Here is a 20,358-nt window from a genome sequence, read left to right as displayed (position 1 = left end):
TTCCGCAAAGACCACTCCCTTCGTGACTCCCTCGTCAGGTCCACACTCCCCACCAACCCAACCTCCACTCCCGGCACCTTCCCCTGCAACCGCAGGAAATGTAAAACTTGCGCCCACACCTCCTCCCTCACTTCCCTCCAAGGCCCCAAGAGATCTTTCCATATCCGCCACAAGTTCACCTGTACCTCCATCATCTATTGCATCCGCTGCACCCAATGTGGCTTCCTCTATATTGGGGAGACGGGCCGCTTACTTGCGGAATGCTTCAGAGAACACCACAGGGACGCCCGGACCAACCAACCCAACCACCCCGTGGCTCAACACTTTAACTCTCCCTCCCACTCCACCGAGGACATGCAGGTCCTTGGACTCCTCCATTGGCAGAACATAACAATTTGACGGTTGGAGGAAGAACGCCTCATCTTCCGCCTGGGAACCCTCCAACCACAAGGGATGAACTCGGATTTCTCCAGTTTCCTCATTTCCCTTCCCCCCCACCTTGCCTCAGTCGGTTCCCTCAACTCAGCACCGCCCTCCCAACCTGCAATCTTCTTCCTAACCTCTCCGCCCCCACCCCACTCCGGCCTATCACCCTCACCTTGACCTCCTTCCACCTATCACATCTCCATCGCCCCTCCCCCAAGTCCCTCCTCCCTACCTTTTATCTTAGCCTGCCTGGTCCTCTCTCCTCATTCCTGATGAAGGGCTTATGCCCGAAACGTCGAATTTCCTATTCCTTGGATGCTGCCTGACCTGCTGTGCTTTAACCAGCAACACATTTTCAACTGTGATCTCCAGCATCTGCAGACCTCATTTTTTTACCCCAATATTGCATCTGAGACAATCAACTTCACTGGATTTGCCTTCGCAAAGGCTATGTTTATGCAATGTTACTATCATGGAACAGCTATTTGGTGGTAGTTAACATGTAAAGTATTTTGCTAGTTACAGTTAAGCCAATTTTTTAAAAATTCAAATTTTGTCTGTAGTTTAACTGGATTCTAAGAACAAAATGTATTTTACTTTAAATCAAGATTAGAGCGGTGCTAGAATACCACAGCAGGTCAGCAGCGTCCGAGGACCAGGAAAATTGATGTTTCGGGCAAAAGCCCTTCATCAGGAATTCCCGAAAAGCCAATGTTCCTGCTACTCGGATGCTGCCTGACCTGCTGTGCTTTTCCAGCACCACTCTAATCTTGACTCTAATCTCCGGCATCTGCAGTACCCACTTCTGCCCTGTGTTTTGCTTTAAACCTGGTAGTTTGACCAATTGAATTGCATCCAGAACACAGTACCTTACACTTGCCTCTTAAAATAAGAAAAAGATGGGCTCTAGGCTATCTGAATATATTTTGAGGGGGTTTTGTCTGGTACATAACATATTTTTAAGGAAGAAAATCTGCTTACCTTACTGTTCTGGTCTACATGAGACTCCAGACCACTGAGCAATGTGGTTTGCTCTTAATTAGGGATGAGTAATAAATGTTGACCAAGCCAATGACTGCTGCATCTCATGAATTAATATTTGAAAAAATAACCAAAAGTAAAAGATGGCAGGCAGAGCAGAACGGCTGAATTAGGAACTAAGATGGGAGGAGGGAGGTATGGCTTAAACATGAAGTGAATACATTGCATGTGTCTTTATGAAGGAAGCAAATGCAATCCAGGCCATGGAGGAAACTCTGTCACCAGACATCTTCAAAAAATGATGTGGTGGTGGTGGTGGTGCCGGTGGATAGACTGTGTGCCTGAAGTTGACAAGACACTGGGACTAAATCAGATGCATCCAAGATAGAGTTATAGAGTCATACAGCATGGAAACAGACGTTTTGGTCCAACTTGTCCATGTCAACCAGGTATCCCAAACTGAACTAGTCCCATTTGCCTGCATTTGGTCCATATCCCTTGAAATCTTTCTATCCATATACCTTTTCAAATGTCTTTTTAAATTTTGTAATTTAAAGCTCATTCCATTCAGGACCACCTTCTGCGTGAAAAAGTTGCCCTTCAGGTCCCTTTTAAATCTTTCCCCTCTCATCTTTAAACCCATGCCCTCCAGTATTGAATTCCCCTACCCGAGGGAAAAGACTTTGGCTATCACCTTATCTATGCATTTCATGATTTTATAAAGCTCTGTCAGGTCACTGCTCAATCTCCTAAGCTCCAGGGGAAAAGAAGTCTCACTCAATCCAGCCTCCTCTTCTAATTCAAATCCTCTATTCCGGGCAACATTCTTGTAAATTGTTTTTGCACCCTTTCTAGTTTGACCACAGCCATCCTATAGCAGGGTGACTAGAATTGAACTAGGAGAAAGTGAAGACTGCAGATGCTGGAGATCAGAGCTTAAAAATGTGTTGCTGGAAAAGCGCAGCAGGACAGGCAGCATCAAAGGAACAGGAGAATCGATGTTTCGAGCATAAGCCCAATTCCAGAAGAAGGACTTATGCCCGAAATGTCGATTTCTCCTTTTCCTTTGCTGCCTGACCTGCTGCGGTTTTCCAGCAACACATTTTTAAGTTCTGACTAGAATTGAATGCAGTATTCCAAAAGTGACCTCACCAATGTCTTGTGCAGTTACAATATGACATTCCAACTCCTGTACTTAATGTTGTGACCAATGAAGGCAAGAGTGCCAACACCTCTTTCACCATCCTGTCTATATGTGAAGCTGCTTTCAAGGAATTATGAACCTGCACCCCCAGCTCCCTCTGTTTCTACAACACTCCCCAGGGCCCTATCATTGAGAAAGTATAGAAGGTGTGAGCAGGTAAGGAAGGACTGAAGTTAGGGTTGCTTGACAAAAGCTCAGCTAGCATGACTTTGACCAGATAAGAACTTGCAGTAAACAATGAGGTGCTAGAGGCAAGGGTAGTGGTTTAACGAGGTAAAGAACATCCATTGTGTAATGCCAGATAGCTTAATCCTTACTGTTGATGCTCGCTAATTGTAACGGTGACCCACTCAATACCAATTTTGCCTTATTTGAATGCTGTTCCCTGGAAGTGACTATATGATTCCTTAAGAATCTGCTGTTTGAGAGAAGACTAAGAACTCATGCCTTTGTGTACATGGGCAATCGCTCTCGCTCCATGACTTGGAATAAAGCTAAAAAAGGTAGAGCCATACTGTGTCTCTGACTGTTTGCTTCGACTGATACGGGGATACAGAAACGGGACAACACCATTAACAATGTAATGTCCTTCAATCATATGTATTTATAATAGGTGAATTCATGATTCAGGCCTTGGTGTTCAGGGAGCAATTTCAAACTGCACTTGAAACAAAATTTGCAAGCATTGTGAACAGCGGATGTGAGTATAGAACTTCAAAGGGACATTGGCAAGTTAATGGAGTGGGAAAGTAGGGGGCAGATTATACTTAATGTGAGGCAGTGTGAGGTGACCTTCAGTAGAAAGAACATGGAAAGACAGCATAAAATGAAAAATATCTGTAAGATTAGAGAGATCTGGATGTATACATGGATATAAGGGGGCTCTTTTGGTGCAGTGATAGTGTCCCTACCTCTCTGCCAGAAGACCCAGGTTCAAGTCCATTTGATTACATAGATGTTTCATGTAGGATCAAGTTGATTTTTAAAAAAATGTGAATGTTATTAAAAGTGGCAGAACTGGTGGAAAGGGCAGTTAATAAAGTGGACAGTATCCTCAGCTTTATTATTATCAAAGGCATAGAATACCAGGGCGAGGAGGTAATCCTGAACTTGTATGACATTACTTAGTCCTCAATTGATGTTGTGGACAATTCTGGAAGGATGTTGAAAGTAGAATTACAGATAGATAGGATAGTGAAGAAGGTGCTTGGTATGCTTTCCTTTATCGGTCAGAGTATTGAGTACAGGAGTTGGGAGGTCATGTTGCGGCTGTACAGGACATTGGTTAGGCCACTTTTGGAATATTGCATGCAGTTCTGGAATGCTTTCTATCGGAAGGATGTTGTGAAGCTCGACAGGGTTCAGAAAGACTCTATGACGTGACAGTAAAACTTGGAAGGAGTGGCAAAGAGGTTTGCAAGAATGGTTTTGGAGACTAAAGACCTCCATTATGAAATTAATTGGAGAAGTTGGGATATTTTCTTTGACATTAATAAGGCTAAGAGGCAATTTGATGGAAGTTTTTAAAATTAAGAATCTTGTCATAGTAGACGGGGAGAAATTGTTACCAATTGTGAAATGATTTGGGGTTCAAGGACATACATTTCAAGTAATTTGCAAGAAGATGCAAAGATGATGTGAGGAAAGCTTTTATACACAGTGCATAGTCAGCATGTGGTGGAGGCAGATCCAGTCAAGATTTCAAGAGAGTATTAAGTTATTGTTTCTATGTAAGTAATGTGGATGGATACAGGGGAAAATGCAGGAGAATGTTCACTTGAAAAGCTGGTGAAGACTCTGGTTGAATAGCCTCTTGCGCTGTAACAATTCATAATTTCCTTTTTCACTTTTGAACTTTTTGTATTTAGCCTGTACTTCTTTGTATTATCGACTTAATGACTGTTGTATGCACCTTTTCTGTGCTTAATATTGCTTGCTCTGTCTCTTTCATCACCCAAGGAGATCTGACTTTTTCCCTCCTGTCAGAATGTGTTGACAGTACCCAAGGTAGTCCATTGTCTACTTGTTGGGTTTTGATTTCAGTTAACTGGGAGAGATCCATTCACCCTCCACTGAAAATGGTACTTCCCTATTAATGTTTTACAGTCCAAGTACCAGATGGTGCCCAGATACTTTGTTCGAACACAACATAGATAACCAATACCATAATCATTGTCTGTTGATTTTTGTTTTTCCCTTCTCCCCAGATGTTGCTCTGATGACATTTTGATCCTCTTGACCCACCTAACCAACCTTATTCCACACAAGCATATCCAGCAAATTCTCTTTCCTGTTGGTCCAAAAACATACGCATCTAGAAAATTATCCTTTCTCCCAGTTTTTTTTTCTTTTATTGTATTACTATCTTGGTGTATTAAGATCATTACATTAGTGAAGAGAGATTTGCATCTCCCTGTCATTTTCTTCCATTAATTCATAGGCATTAATTAATTATTTTTGAGATACCAATCAACTTATCAAATCGAAGATGAAATCTATTTAAGTTGTCCCATTGCCTTGCTCAAGTAAATTTTTTTGGGAGATTTAAAAAATGAGTTTCTTCTTTTTAATGTATTGCAGGAGGCTGACAGTGGAGAAGAAGAACGTAGATCCCAACCACGCAGGTAAGAGACAACACTTCATTTCCTAAGCAGTGTCTATTCTACAAGAACTTGTAAAAAAAAATGGGGTGCATAAAATTTCCTTTAAAAGCATCGTGATATTTTGAAAATCAATATGGAAATATGATTTAAAAACCATTGTTAATCCAAGAATTGATCTACTATGCAAGTGCTCCACTCTGTGGTAAGAATCATTACTGAAATGTCAATTTTGGAGCTTATTTAGAAGATAACCTTAAAAGTATTAAATAGCATAAAAGAATTAACTTAAGGTGAATAGTTGGTGACGACAGTTTGAATCTTTTTAGTTGTTAACTTGGGTATCAGGGCAGTTTTATTGGCGGAGGGGGAAGCACTGCTCTTGCATTCGCAATTCTGCGTGTGCTCTTGATCCCCTGTCTCTCTGTCTATCTCTGTCACATTCTTGCCTCCTCTCTAGCGTGTGCATTTGTGATATCTCTCCCTCTCCTGCATAAGACCTGTCTCTTTCTTTCACTTGTGAATGGGCCTTCTCATGTGAGCGCAGGCCCTACTTTCACCCCAGACCGTGTGCACCTGTCCTCTTGCAGATACTCTGTCTCTGTCTCTCTCTCTCTCTCTCTCTCTCTCTCTCTCTCTCTCTCTCTCCCTCTCTCTCTGTCTCTGTCTCTGTCTCTGTCTCTGTCTCTCACGTGATCTTTCTTTCTCTCTCATGTGTGCATTTTCTGTCTGACATATCACACTTAGAATGTGATGGCATCAGAAATGAGAGCCTGTAAAACAGAAAGAACAAAATTAGAACTGGTCCTTGGATGTAATCCAGTGCCATTGCCTTTAATCCATAATTCACATTGTGCACTACAATTTGAAGTCCACCAGATGGTGCCCAGATGCTTTGTTCTTCAAGAACCCATATTTGTGCTTTACACGATGAAAGTGATGGACCGCTGACCATTGACAAAGACCACTGTTTCTTTTGGCAGGTTTTCTGTTAATTAATGCAATGATAACCAGCAGCTCTTCTCAGTGTTCTATCTAGTGGGGCTTATTGCTGTCAATTCTGCCCAATGTCATTACTTGGATGCAACTCCAATTATGCTTTCTTAGAAGGTAGGAGGGTGATTGTACTTTTGACTTAAGCTTTATTATCAATGTACTCTAGTACAGAAGTACAGTGAAGAGTGTAGAATTTTTCCACACATGGTGCCACCTTAGGCACAAAACACAGGTACAATTAGTAACATCGAGAAACAAAGTTAAAAGCATTATCATTGTTTTTAGTGTAGAAAAATAAAGTTAAAAGTTGCCATTGTCGTCCTCCCTAGTATTAAGTGGAAAAATAAGATACAAAGGTTAAAGTTCAACAGTCTTAAGTGCATTCCCTGCTAGGGCTTGGTCCCAACTACTTTGGCCATTCAAGGATATGCCACTGATGCAGGGGGACCAACACTACTACTTTGAACACTGGACTGTCACTAATTCAGATGTTGGTTATATGGTTGATTACTTTCTATTATTCTGTGGTGAGATGATGCCAAAGATTTCCTAACTGGGCCTAGCTGCTAGGCCAATTCTTAGACCTGGCACTTTTCATTACTGGTTTATATTGGAAGAGACATCACTGCTCCAAACTCAGGCCTTTGGTTATTATTGTGTTCTACAGCAACATGCATTTTTATGGCACCTTTGAGACAGTGAAATGTCTCCGGTCACTTTACTGAGCTATAGTCAAACAAACTTTGACACCAAGCCTCAGTAACACCAGAAATGAGAACAGGACTAAGCCGTTTGAATAATTGAAGCTGCTTCAGCATTCAGTTGGAGTGTACCTGACGTAATCGTGGCTTTAACTTCAGTTTTGCCAGCCTGTCATAATCTTTGATTCCTTTTTTGATCAAATCTGTCTAACTCAGCCTTGAATATATTCAGTGACCCAGCCGTTACTACTACGTGGGTAATTGTATCCAAAGATTAACAAACTTCTGCAACAAGAACTTTCTCGTTGAGAGGCCTCAAGCGGTTACAGTATGGGAATGGGAAGAAAAGTCATCAGAATGGAATTGAGCAGGGGCAGTATCCACCCATCTGGACAGTGGGAGAGATATTATAAGAGGATGCAGTAGTAAGCAATGACCTAACTCCCAGATAGGTTGAGAAGTTTGTAAAGGAATACTTTATCATGGCTATAGTAACATAGGATATCAATTGTGACTTTGAGGACCATTTTATTAGTCTGGTAGAAGTGTAAACCTGATTGGAGTAGTTCAGGCCATTGCAAAAATTGAGAAAGCAGATTTGGGATATATCATTACACCATTAAGAACTGTAAAAGAGAGAAGAGAATTGAAGATGACATGGGAATTTGCAAGGATACTAAACTTCAAAGGTAATACTTTGAGAAGAGAAGTTTATGATAGTAGATCTGGAGGGGAAAACTAGCCATTCACTCAAGGGCTGGCAAAGTAAGTTGCATAATCAGTAGTTTAAGAGAATATATTTGAGACTCAGAAGCCTGTCTTGTGGACAAGAAGAACCAGGAGAGGTCGCGAATGGAAACAGAGAAACTAGAAAAATATTAAGTACAGGGCTAGGACAGAGTGAACTGCAGGGTAAGGTTGGTCCTGCTATGCCAACTAATCAAAGGAAGCAGGTTTTTGATGGTGTTTTAATGTGTGTAGTTTATAGTTGGAGTTGACCAGATTGGAAAGAGAGTGCAGTGGCTAACAATTCTGCAACATTTTAACTGCCCCCTGCCTTGTTTCTGTCAGATAAGGGATATCATTTTTCCCCATACTCAATATATGCCTAAGGTTGTGGAAGAAGGAAGTGTGGGGCTGGATTGCATATCTTTTTGTGAGCAGCATGTTAGAGGCACAATCTTTGTTCTGCAGAGCTTGCAAAGGGTTTTTCTTTATTCACTTGTGGGTCATGCTGGCTGGGACCTGCATTTATTGCCTGTCCCTGGTAGTTGTGCTTGAAACGAAGTATTTTTGTTGGTGCTTATAAAACAATGATCACCAATTTACAGGACAATGCATTTTCAGTAACATTTAATATAAATTATTAGTACCAATTTGGTATTTATCCAAAATGAACACGTGAAGATTTACAGTGAAAGAATAGGGACAAAATGGGAATATTTCACTCTCGTGTCCTGATTTTTGAGGACAAAGTACATTGTGGTAACCCAGTCAGCCCTTTCATTTTGACATTTGAAGCCATTTTATATGTGCAAACTTGGTGTCGCAGTAAAACTGAGAAAACAATACCCTACTTGAATAAGAGTCTAAATTGGGTAGAGGAGCAAAGGGATATAGGGATACAGATGCTTAAATCACTTCTATTGGTGACTAATGTATGTAAACCTTCAGAACAAGCGCAGGATGGGATTCATTTTTGGAGGGAATAGAACTGAAAAGCTGGCAAGTTATGTACAGAACGTTGCTTGAAGTACTCTGAGAATATAATTATGTTCTCCCACGAAAAGGCTATAGAGGAACTGGTGAAGGTACAAAAAGTTTTCAAAACAATGATTTGAGAACTGAATTAATATACTTTATCATTTTAAGGCTGAAAAAGCTTGGGATCTTTCCTGTAGAAAACAAGTTTGAGGGCAGCCTATAACTTAAAATTGTGGAGAGTTTGAAAGATAGATGTAGAGATCTTTCCACTTGTTGGGGAGGGGTGTGGAAGGCAAATCTAGGAACTATAAATAAGTTACTAAGCAATAAATGTAATACGAATTCACATAAATTGGTAGTAAAAGAGCAAAGGTTACTACCATAAGTAGTTGTTGAGACGAATAATGCAGATACATACTAAATAGGTACATACTGATAGGAAGGGAATGCAGGGATATTCATTTAAGTGCTGGAGCAGACAATTTGGCTGAATAGTCTGCATGTAATTCTAAGAACTAATACAAACCTATCATAAATAAATTATGGAAACCAGAGAATCTAACAAGTCATGGCACTTTATTTCATGCTCTTCCATGCATTCTGAATTGTCCCAGATTTAGACTGACGTTCTTCTGTTTTGGATAGCAATTTCAACGATTAATTCTTTTGCCTAAAATGGTGAGTCTGTGAAGGAATATTACAAATAATTTTTTTTTATTGTGGCCATTTCTGATCTATTTTGAATCTTCTGCTTTGAAATTATACTCTTTAGATAATTTCAGTTTGACTTTCACTGGACCTTCTCTGGAAAGGTTGCATCTGGCCAAGGCCTTTGTAAGTTGCAACTGAGCATTCTTCAATAATTATGCAAAACTAAATGGATAGTTGTGTTTTGACTTAATTACAGTTAGTAAAAGGCCATCTGCTCTACAATCTTAAAATCCCTACTGGCCATTTGATCCATCTAGTTCAAACCGCCAGCCAAAGAGCATCTCACCCAGCCCTTTACAGTTCAATAGATGGTAAGCTTTTGTTGTCGAATGTTTTCACTTGTTATTGAGCTTTTCCTTCAAGATATAACCCAAGAAATGAAGTTACACTTTCAGGCCTTCAATTTATGGGCCTTTTGTATGACAGTAATTTTAAAGTTTTAAACTATTCAAAAGTAGTGTGCTACTGAGTAGTAACATGTAAGGTCACACTCCAGGTTTACCACATAATGGAATTGATGGTGTGTCCTATATGAGAGTCAAGGACAGGAAGGTAAGTGGTGAGTGTAACAGGAAGTCAAAGATTCATCTTGAAGGGAAAGAGATCAGACTGTCATCCACCACTAGTTTACATTGTAAATCCTTAGTGGCATGCCATGAAGAACTGTTAACAAGATGCTTGCCTCCTGTCTTGATCATGGCATAGATATCAGGTGATTTGATGCAGTTGTGTTAGAGTATTATGTGCCATAAATTAGTTAAAATACAAAGGAAACATTATACCTTTGGGAAAGAAGTAGGCCATTTGGCCTTTTGAACTTACACCACCACTTAATAGGATTATGGTTGATCCAATTGTCTTGTCTCTACTTTTCTGTTTGCTACGAATAACCCACAACTTCCTTATTTATCAAAAATCTATTTAACTCAGTTTTGAATATATTTGAAGACCCAAACTCCACTATCTTCTGGAGAAGAGACTGTCTGTAAGGAAAAAAATTCTCCTTTATCTCCATCTTAAAAAAAGACATCTTATCATTTAATTTATGCAGCCTAGTTGTGGTCTTTCCCCATAAGAGGAGACATATTCCTGGTATCCACTCAATCCAGTCCCTTCCATGTTTCAGTAAGGGCAAGTGTGAGGATACTGACTTTAAGCGGTGTATGTTGTTCCTTTTTGTTTTGAAGAGAGTTTGAGCCATAGGTACCAAGCTGTCCCTTCCAAACCAATAAACAACCTTTTTTAATAATAGAAGCAGCATGAATGGGTGGAGTCAGGCTCCTACAGAACCAGCTTTTTAGTTTAGCTTTCAGCGGTTGTTAGGGTTTTGAACTTGGTTTGGAAGCAGCTATCCATCTCTCCCAGCTACAACTAAAAGCTTGGATTCTCTCTCTGCTGCCAGAATTGCATGTGAGGCAATTTGTTTTACTGACCTTGTCTTTGCCAAGGGTGTGCTTATGGGATGTTACCATTTTGGAACAGTTGTTCTTTAATAGTTAAATAACATATTATTCTCTTAACGTGTTAACACTATTGGAAAACTTTTACCAGTTTTTTGTTTGTTTGTATTTTAACTCTGGGGTAAGAATAAAGTGTTTTCTGCTTATAGCAGAATACTGTGACAAATCAAATTCCAAATGGAACACCATCTTTTATTTACCTTTAAGTAAGATAAAGGTTACATAATCACTTTTTAAAAAATTTTTGGGGGTCTGGGCTATCTCCTTGATATTTGTTCTGGTCCATAACACCAGGAACATGCCTGAAGGATTATGTACTGTGAATTGCAAGATTCTGGGCCATTCTAAGTAAAAAGAGGAAAATAAAATGTGAGTAGATGAATCATTGCAGTAATATTTTGCTTACTTTCCAGCAGCAAGTTAGTACTACTGTGGGCCTTCTGCCCTGTTGCCCTTCTAGTCTTTTTTTAAAAAAAGATCAGAATGGGGGTCAAAAATTTTTTAAAAAGTGATTATGTAACCTTTCCAAAGCAATGGTTGGATTCAAAAATTGAAAATTCTTGTGGACTTTGGTTTTATTGAAAGCTCTAATTTTTTTAAAGAAAGTTATTGGGGATGCACAATAAGGTTAAAATTCGAACAAATATCTCCAAACTTTGTGGGGCTGTAGGAAATTAGAGATGATACAGGGAAATAGAAGCAAAGATGAGAGTTTTAAGATGTTGCTTGACTACAAGTCAGTATATGTTGGTGAGCAAAAAAGAACTAAGAAAATGGGATTTGCTGAGAATTCTGACATAGACAGCAGAGCTTTGGATGATCCCACATTATACAAGTAACAAAGGCATGAATGAGAATTTCAGCATCAGTGGAGCCAAAATAGGGTTATGGAGGCAAGTCAGAGAAAATAGAGGATGACTTGTAATTTGCAAACAAGCTTGTTTCTGCGACATTGTCTGCAATTTGTAAAGCAGCATGGGCTTCCAGGACAGTGCATTGCTGGAAAAGCCAAACCTTTTCAATACCATGAGTTGAAGACATGTGTGGAGGTCTGTTTTCAGCTCAATACAATGTAAACTTTTAATATTGAGGAATAAGGATTATTATTGACAACTGATTTAAGCAAAAGTACTGTAGCTATTTCTAGGCAAATAGCCGTAGTTCACAAACAGTTGTTTCCTAACACTTTTATAATCCAGCCTGGTGTGCTTTCTGCAGCTGATTTGGGTGCACTGGAAGTTATGATACCTTTTGAAGTCTTCAGTAGTGGTAGTGGCTCAGCATTTGTTGCTATTGGGACCCACAGGATCCAGACCAATAAGTTGTTTGTTCAGTCATTTTAAATATTCCCTCTGTAGATTAGATTAAATTAAAAACTATTAATTGTAAATCCATGCTGTGCTAACTCGTGTGTGAAAATGAAATTGGGTTATCAGCACTCTTCCATTATTATTAAGTACATTACAAGAGACATGTATTCAGAAAAGGATTTTATCATTCTATTTGTAAGGCTCAAAATGTGTTTCCATCTGAAAATAATCTTGTATTGTCTACATAATTTACTGCTCAAATAAGAGTAAAGAATTCTGCACAAGGAAGGAAAATAAATCATGTTCCTTTTCATTGTGCTTCCCAATTTTCCAAAAGAGGCTGAGGGGTGACCTTTATAGAGGTATATAAAATCATTAGGTGCATGGATAGGATAAATGGATAAGGTCTTTTCCCTGGTCTGAGGGAATCTAGAACTAGAGGGCACAGGTTTAGGATAAGAGGGGAAAGATATACAAGAGACCGAAGGGGCAATGTTTTCATACAGAGGGTGGTATGCGTATGGAATGAGCTGCCAGAGAAAGTGGTGGAAGCTGATACAATTGTAACATTTAAAAGGCACCTAGATGAGTATATGAATAGGAAAGATTTGGAGGGATATTGGCCAAGTGCTGGTAAATGGGATTAGATTAGGTTGGGATATCTGGTCAGCATGGATGAGTTAATGGTCTGTTTCTGTGCTGTACATCTCTATGACTCTATATTGCATTTGCTGTAGTCACTTTTATGTTTTTCATTTGTAGGATTTAAAGGGGGAAGAAAATAATAGCAAGCTAGACCATGTCTGGTCATAAATTTCTCTCTTTATTCAGATCCACACTTTATTAAATATGGTGCACCATAGTACGCTAGGTGCCAAAGGCTTGTCCAGACTGATGTAATCTTTATTCCTTGTTTTATTTCCCTTTGGCCTCTATTATACTTATAAAAATCTAAAATTTGGGCTCCTTTGCAAACAAGGTAAATTATGCCATTTCTTTGGATGATACAATAAACCGAGATCATGCCTGCTGTTTCAGATGAATTTGAAAGGGAGTTCTTTTTCACAGAGCATTTATTTCTCAACTAAGATCATTAAATCTGATTATCTGGCCCGTTTTACCTCATTGTGCATAGCAAGGCCCTACAAACAGCAGTCTGGCTGCTGTGTTTCCCTTTTTTTTAAAAAAAAATGCACTGCATATCAAAAATACTTAATTGACAAAAAAATGCTTTGTGACATTTTGCAGATGTGCAAGTTGCTCAGTTTGAATTACTTTACAAAAGCTCAAATTCCATCTTTTTGATTATGCCTTTCTGGGCAGTGTATTTGCGAAGTCAAAAACACAAACTGAAATTGCTGAAAAAAACAACCACCTGATGAAGGAGCAGCACTCAGAAAGGTAGTGTGCTTTCAGTTAAGCCTGTTGGACTATAAAAATCCCACAACACCAGTTTAACTTTGTAACTCCAGTCCAACGCAGGTATCTCCAAATCATGAAAAAACCTCAACAGGTTTGGCAGCGTCTGTCGAGAGACATCAGAGTTAATGTTTCGTGTCCAGTGACCCTTCTGAACTGTTTACTGAAACCAGTTAGGTGTCAAGTAGTGCAGGTGGAATCAGAAAGTCCAAAAGGGATGTTGATGGGTGAAATGTGTCAGTGAAATAGTGGAAGGGAGTTCAAAATGGAAAACTAAGTAATCCATTTTGAGCTCAACAAAGGTAGCTCAGAATAATTTCTAAAATAGTAAGAGGCTAGGAACTTTGGATGAGCTAAGAGATTTGGAAGTCCAAGTACAGGAATCACAAAAAAAACTACCAAACAGATTTAATTAAAAGTGTTACTCATCTTCAAGATTGGAGCTAATGTTATATTAACATAATTTTTGTTTTGGGAGGGGTGCATATGTGAATTTATGAATCAAAAGGATATAGTGGCATTGCAGGGTAAAAATTTGATAATGATACCTAGAAAGGTACTGGAAGGGGTAGAGTGTACAATCTTTCTTTTTAAAGAAAAAGCAGCAAATCGGGCCAAAGGAAGGGGAGAAAATGTTTAAAGGGAAATTAATAGCTCCTCATTTAAAGGTGTGAGGTATTTGAAACTAAATAAATGAACTAGTGATGCAAAGTGAGATTAATAGGTGTGACGCTACAGCCATTACGGAGACATGGTTACAAGGAAATCAAAACTGGCATGTAATATTCAGGGTTAATGATTTTTCAAAAAAGGAGAGGCAGGAATGGAAGTGTAGTGGAGCAGCTTAGGTACTATGAGATGGAATAAATAGGAGATATAAGAAATGAGCCAGGATCAGATGACATAGTTCAATCCTCCACCAATAGGTATTCTATCATGCGGTAGAAGATGCTGGTGGGGGTAGTCCATAGGTCTTCAAAGACGCCAATAATGAAGGACAAAATATACCACGGGCAAACTATCGAGTAATATAAAAACAGTCAGAGCTTCTTTAGATACATTAAAGGAAGAAAGGATAGTGAAAATAAGCCCCTTAAGGGAACAATAATAGGCAACCTGTAATTTGCAGAGGAGTTGAATAAATAGTTTGCATCAGTCTTCGTTGTAAAGGACACTAAAAGCATTCCAGAAATACTAAATAATCAAGGGACTAAAGGGAGGAGATGGAAATAAGAACAATGATTATCACTAGAGGAAAAAGTGCTAGAGAAGTTGATGCTGAAAGTTGATAAGTCCCTTGGACCTGATGGGTTGCATCTTTAGGATTTTAAACAAAGTAGCTACAGAGAGGGTGGATGGGATGAATGCATAGTCTGTAATCTTTCAAGAATTCTTAAATGTTGAAAAGTCACAGAGGTTCAGAAAATTGCCAATGTTATTCGAAACAGGAGGGAAATAGTTGGCTTAACATCTGTCATTGGAAAATGTTAGAGTCTATTATAAAGGAAGTAATAGTAAAAGATCTAGTACGTCATCAAGCAGAGGCAGCATGGCTTCATGAAGGGGAAATCACGCCCGACAAATTTGAGTTCTTTGAGGAGGTAATGAGCAGATAGATGGTGGAACACCTATGATATATTTGGATGTGCAAACAGTTTTGGATGAGGTATTGCACTTTAACCTACTTATTAAGATAAAAGCCCATGGTGTTGGGGATAGTATGCTAGCCTGGATAAAGGATTCACTAATTAATAGAAGACAAAATTGGGATAAAGGGGACACTTTTAGGATGGCAACCTCAAACTACTGGAGTGGCACAGGGATCAGTGCTGGGACTATAATTATTTACAATCTGTTAATCACATGGATAAGGGAAGTGAATTGACTATCACCACATTGACAGTTGGCACAAAAATGGTGAGCAGGCAGTTAATGAGGATAACATCTGGTGTCTGCAAAAGCGAGTAGGCAAAAACTTGGGAAAATATGAGCTTTGGCAGGCAAAATAGAGCTGGATATTATTTAAATGGGCAAAGACGGCAGAAACCAGCAGCACAGAGATTTGGGTGTCCTTGTGAATCACAAAAAGCAAGCATCCAAATTCGTTGGATAACCGGGAAGAAAAGTGTTCTGTTCACCTTTATTTCAAAGGGAATGTAGAAATAGGGCAGCCTTGCTAAAACTTTACAAGGTGCTAATGAAACCTTACCTGGAAAGCTATGACCCAATGGACATTAGTAAGGTGTTTGATAAGGTTCCCCATGGTGAACTAATAGAGGAAGTGAAGTCAAATGGTGTGCAGGGTGTTCTAGCTAGGTGAATAAAGAACTGGTTGAGCAACAGGAGACAGAGAATAGTAGTTCAAGGGGGTTTCTTGAAACAGAGAAAGGTGACCAGTGGTGTTTCACAGGGATCTGGAGGAGGGCACTGTTGGTATGATCAGCAAGTTTGCAGATGACACAAGATTGGTGGAGTCACAGAAAGCATAAGGGACTGTCAAAGAATACAGGAGAACATAGATAGACTGGAGAGTTGGGAGGAGAAGTGGCAGATGGAGTTCAATCCAGGCAACTGTGAGGTGATGTATTATGGCAAGTCTACTTCTGGAGCGAATTATATAGTGAATGGAAGAGTCTTGGGAAAAGTTGATGAGCAGCGAAATCTGGGAGTGCAAGTCCATTGTACTCTGAAGGTTGCTGCACAGGTGAATGGAGTGGTCAAGAAGGTGTATGGTATGCTTGCCTTCATCAGGTGGGGTATTGAGTAAATGAACTGGCAGGTCATGTTAAAATTGTACATGACATTGGTTTGGCTGCATTTAGAATGCTGTGTGCAGATCTGGTTGACACATTACCAAAAGGATGTGGACACTTTTTGGAGAGGATGCAGAGAAGGTTTACAAGGATGTTGCCTGGTGTGGAAGGTGCTAGCTATGAAGGCTGTATAGCTTTCAGATGGAGGGTAGTGTCAGCAATGCCTAAATGGCTGTGTCAATCATTGAGAGGACCTGCTGTAAAATTTTAATACAAATACAAAGGTTACGCAGAATGAGGCAAACTACTACAGGAGGTTTTGAACTTTCCTGTTTCAATAATGGAGGACTCTGATTTCCTACTGACTCCCAAGTTACTCTAATGCTGTTTTGCATCCAACTAAACGTAAGAAATACCTAACCAAGGTATTTCCCAGACTAACTATTTTAAGGTGCATTACAAACTTAGTTTGTGCCCCAAAATCACATCTTAATTTTTCTTCTCCCTGCCTCCCTCAAGATCTACTTAGTTTTGCCTAGTTGCTTTAGGAACAATGTAGCAAAGGTGAAGTCGTAGTTAATGGGGAAATTTAATCTTAACATAGATTGGGAGAGACGGACAAGCACCTTCTAGAAAAGTGAATTTGTAGTGTGTGTGTGGGGCATAATTTCCTATGGCAATATTCTTGGATGTGATAAGAGCAAACAATATTGGATCTAATAATTGGTGACCTAGTTGTTTGTTTGTGAGCGTTATGATCATAACATGATTGGGATTCATGTAGGATTCTTAAGCGGTGAGCTAAGATCAGTTACTAGGATTTTGGAATTAAGTAAGGCAATCTTTAACGGGATGAGGCAGAGATTGCCCACAATAAACTGGGAAGTTCTGCTCGTAGGTTAAACAAATACTGAGGATCAGTGGAGGGTGTACAAAGAAACATTTTAATGCTATTCAGAAGCAGTTTGTACCTATGAGAAGGAAAAGCTCCATCTCGAGAATAAACAACCGTGGCGTCTAAGGAGGTAAGTGGCACCATAAAAATAAAATAAAGGACTTATAAAAATGCAAATAGTATGGATCCCACAGAATGAGACAAATACAAAGAGCAACAAGTGTCACAACATGGCTTATAAGAGAAGCCAAAAAGGATTATGAAACGAAACTTGCAAGGGACACAATAGACACTAAGAAGAGATTTTTATATATAAAGTGGTTAAGAGTACTATTAGGCCATTGAAGGCTGAATGGGAGTACTGTCAATGATCATGAATAAACAACAGTCATGCTGATGATTATTTTGCTTCAATATTCATGGCAGAAAAGGAGAGTAGCATGCTGGAAGTCCCCAAAGAAATTAACAGAGGATCAGGGCAAGGTCTAAATAAAATTTTAGCTTCAGTAAATTGTCGATAATGGGGGAAATTAATGGAACCGAAGAGTGACAAATCCCCAAGACCTGATTGGTTTCCATCCACAGGTGTTAAAGGAGGTAGGAGAGCACATCGCTGAAGTTCTAAACATAATCTTGCAGAGTTCCCTGAATTCAGGCGTTGTACCTCCCTGGATCAGAAATTTGCTCATTTCTTTCCACCCTTTAAGAAGGGGGACAGAAGGAAACCAACGAATTAGAGACCAGAGAGTGATGTGAGAAAGCACTTTTATACACCAAGTGTAGTGGAGGTTTGGAACACTCTCTTCCTCAAACAATGGTCAATGCTAATTCACTTATTAAAACTAAATATGAGACTGGCAAATTTTCAAGCAAGGGTACAAAAGGATATGGGACCAAGTCAGGCATCTGGAATTAAGTCACACATCACCTATGATCTTTCTGAATACTGGAACCAGCTTGAAGGGCTGAATAGCCTACTCCTATTACTATGTTTCTAAAATTGTCAACCAGTACATTACATGAACATTTCAGTTTTATATTTGTTATAACAAATTCAGCATGCAAAATTGTGATAGTCTTCATCTTTAGCAAGTGTGTTCCATATCGGGCATACAGCCCTGGAGAAAACACTGTAAATTACAAAATATAGAAAGTAAAATCAATACAGGCTGTCCCTGGGTTGTGAATGGATTCCGTTCTGGAGCCTGTTTGCAAGTTGATTTGTGCACAATGCAAGACAATATAAAAGAGCCATTCCTTTGTACGAGTGTTTGTAAGTTGGGTATTTGTAAATTGGGGACTTTTATATGGAATTTTTTGGCAATGTGTTTCACGTTGAGGTGCTTCAATACATTTTTGATGCTCTCGATTTGCACTGTGTGAGCAGTAATACAGTTTCCGGGCCCTGGGTATAGTATGGTTGAAAGGTCATAGACAGCGAACTTTTCCTATTGCATCTCTGCACCAGGCTTTGGTGCATTCTGTCAGCATGGGTTCTGTAACTTGGAATGTGCTAGTCTGCAATGCTCAGTTGAGGACAGCTCCTTGCACGGGAAGATGAGCAAGACTCCAGCACAACAAAAAATGTCTTCCTCTGAATTAATGGTCTTCCAGGTACAGGTTTATCTTTGTGACCTTGAAACCAGCCCATAGAAGACAGAGTCCTCCATCACACTGCTCAGGAAAAATCGTGACAAAAGCTACTACATCTCTCAAGACTTTTTGGGTAAAGGTACGTTCTGCAAAGAGGTGTTTTCCCCACCTCCGTCACCTAGAGGACAGCGTGTTGAAGGGGTGAGACCTTAGGAGAGATCTGACTGAAAGAGCCCTTCTCATCACTAGTCAAGTTTCATCTTGGTTGAAAATGTGTTGCTGGATCAAGCATAGCAGGTTAGGCAGCATCCAAGGAGTAGGAAATTCGACGTTTCGGGCATAAGCCCTTCATCAGGAATGAAGGGCTTATGCCCGAAACGTCGAATTTCCTATTCCTTGGATGCTGCCTAACCTGCTGTGCTTTAACCAGCAACACATTTTCAGCTGTGATCTCCAGCATCTGCAGACCTCATTTTTTACCCGAAGATTTTAACCTACTGCGAATCCTCTTGCAAGGATGCCTTCCTTGAAGAAGCTCTCTTCCTCCCTCATTCCTGATGAAGGGCTTATGCCCGAAACGTCGAATTTCCTACTCCTTGGATGCTGCCTAACCTGCTATGCTTTAACCAGCAACACATTTTCAACTGTGATCTCCAGCATCTGCAGACCTCATTTTTTACCCGAAGCTTCATCTTGGTGCCTGTTATTTATTCTGGTAATGAGATATTCTACTGGATGAGTTTGACAGTCTGTTGAAGGAACCATCTGACAGGATCTTCTATCTCCTTTTGCTGCAGGGCTTTGAGAGCATTACATGCTGACCACTGCCTGATGGGCTTGATGTTAAAGGTGTTTTTCTACAAAAACCCCTTCCGAAAAGACTAGTGGTTTGGCATGAACTGAATACTAGGAACACATAGTAATGTAGCCAGGCCCACCCTTTGTAACACCATTGGCAGTTAGACCTTCCATATGTACTGACTCTTTGACTTTGAGTCATTATAACTAAGGGCAAACACAAGTCCCTGAACAAGATTCCAAAATAATTAAACACCTTTCTTCCCACATTGCCAGAAACATCTTTTCGTGCAGATTTTTTTAAAGTTGCTATTAATTAAACATTAGTTCTTACAAGGTCAATAATTTACAAATTAGACTGAAATTCTGTCAAAAAGAGGAATCAGGTTGACATGACTGACTGCCGGTTTATTGTTAGTAATTTTGTTTAATGAGAAACAAATGTGGAATAACATACAACTTGGTTGGTTGGCCAAGTTGGTTATAATGTTTTCCTTACTCTATTTAGCAGTCTTTAATCTACTCTAGTTTTATTGTGGAATGTAACTGTTGGGAAATACACCCATTTTCTTAAAATGTCCCTAAGAATGGTTTGGTTTAAAATTAGAGTAAGGTTTTGACCTATTTGGATTTGGTTTTGACTGAGACCTTGTATCACAAACAATTAGTATGTAACTAGAGACAGTAATTGGGTATTTTCAGTGCCTTGAAGAACAGGTATGAATCAGTAGAGGGATGGGGACGAAGGGGAGTAATGAAGAGTGAACTTCTCCAGTTAGGTGATTACAGTTACTTGAAACTTTACTT

General features: G+C 39.6%; 1 protein-coding gene across 2 annotated transcripts in view; it reads left to right on the top strand.

Moving 5' to 3' along the window:
- The window catches only part of ssh2a (slingshot protein phosphatase 2a), a 172,327-nt gene that overhangs the window by 43,388 nt on the left and 108,581 nt on the right, over nucleotides 1-20,358 (top strand). For both annotated transcript variants that reach the window (XM_060847943.1, XM_060847942.1), the window contains exon 2: nucleotides 5,192-5,235. In XM_060847943.1, the coding sequence (XP_060703926.1) occupies nucleotides 5,192-5,235 (44 nt within the window). The remainder of the gene's footprint in view (nucleotides 1-5,191; nucleotides 5,236-20,358) is intronic.

The sequence above is a fragment of the Hemiscyllium ocellatum genome, chromosome 31 (genome assembly GCF_020745735.1).
Source record: "Hemiscyllium ocellatum isolate sHemOce1 chromosome 31, sHemOce1.pat.X.cur, whole genome shotgun sequence".
NCBI lineage: Eukaryota > Metazoa > Chordata > Chondrichthyes > Orectolobiformes > Hemiscylliidae > Hemiscyllium > Hemiscyllium ocellatum.
The sequence above is the reverse complement of the archived record's forward strand: the minus strand, read 5'-3'. Positions and strand labels throughout refer to the sequence as shown.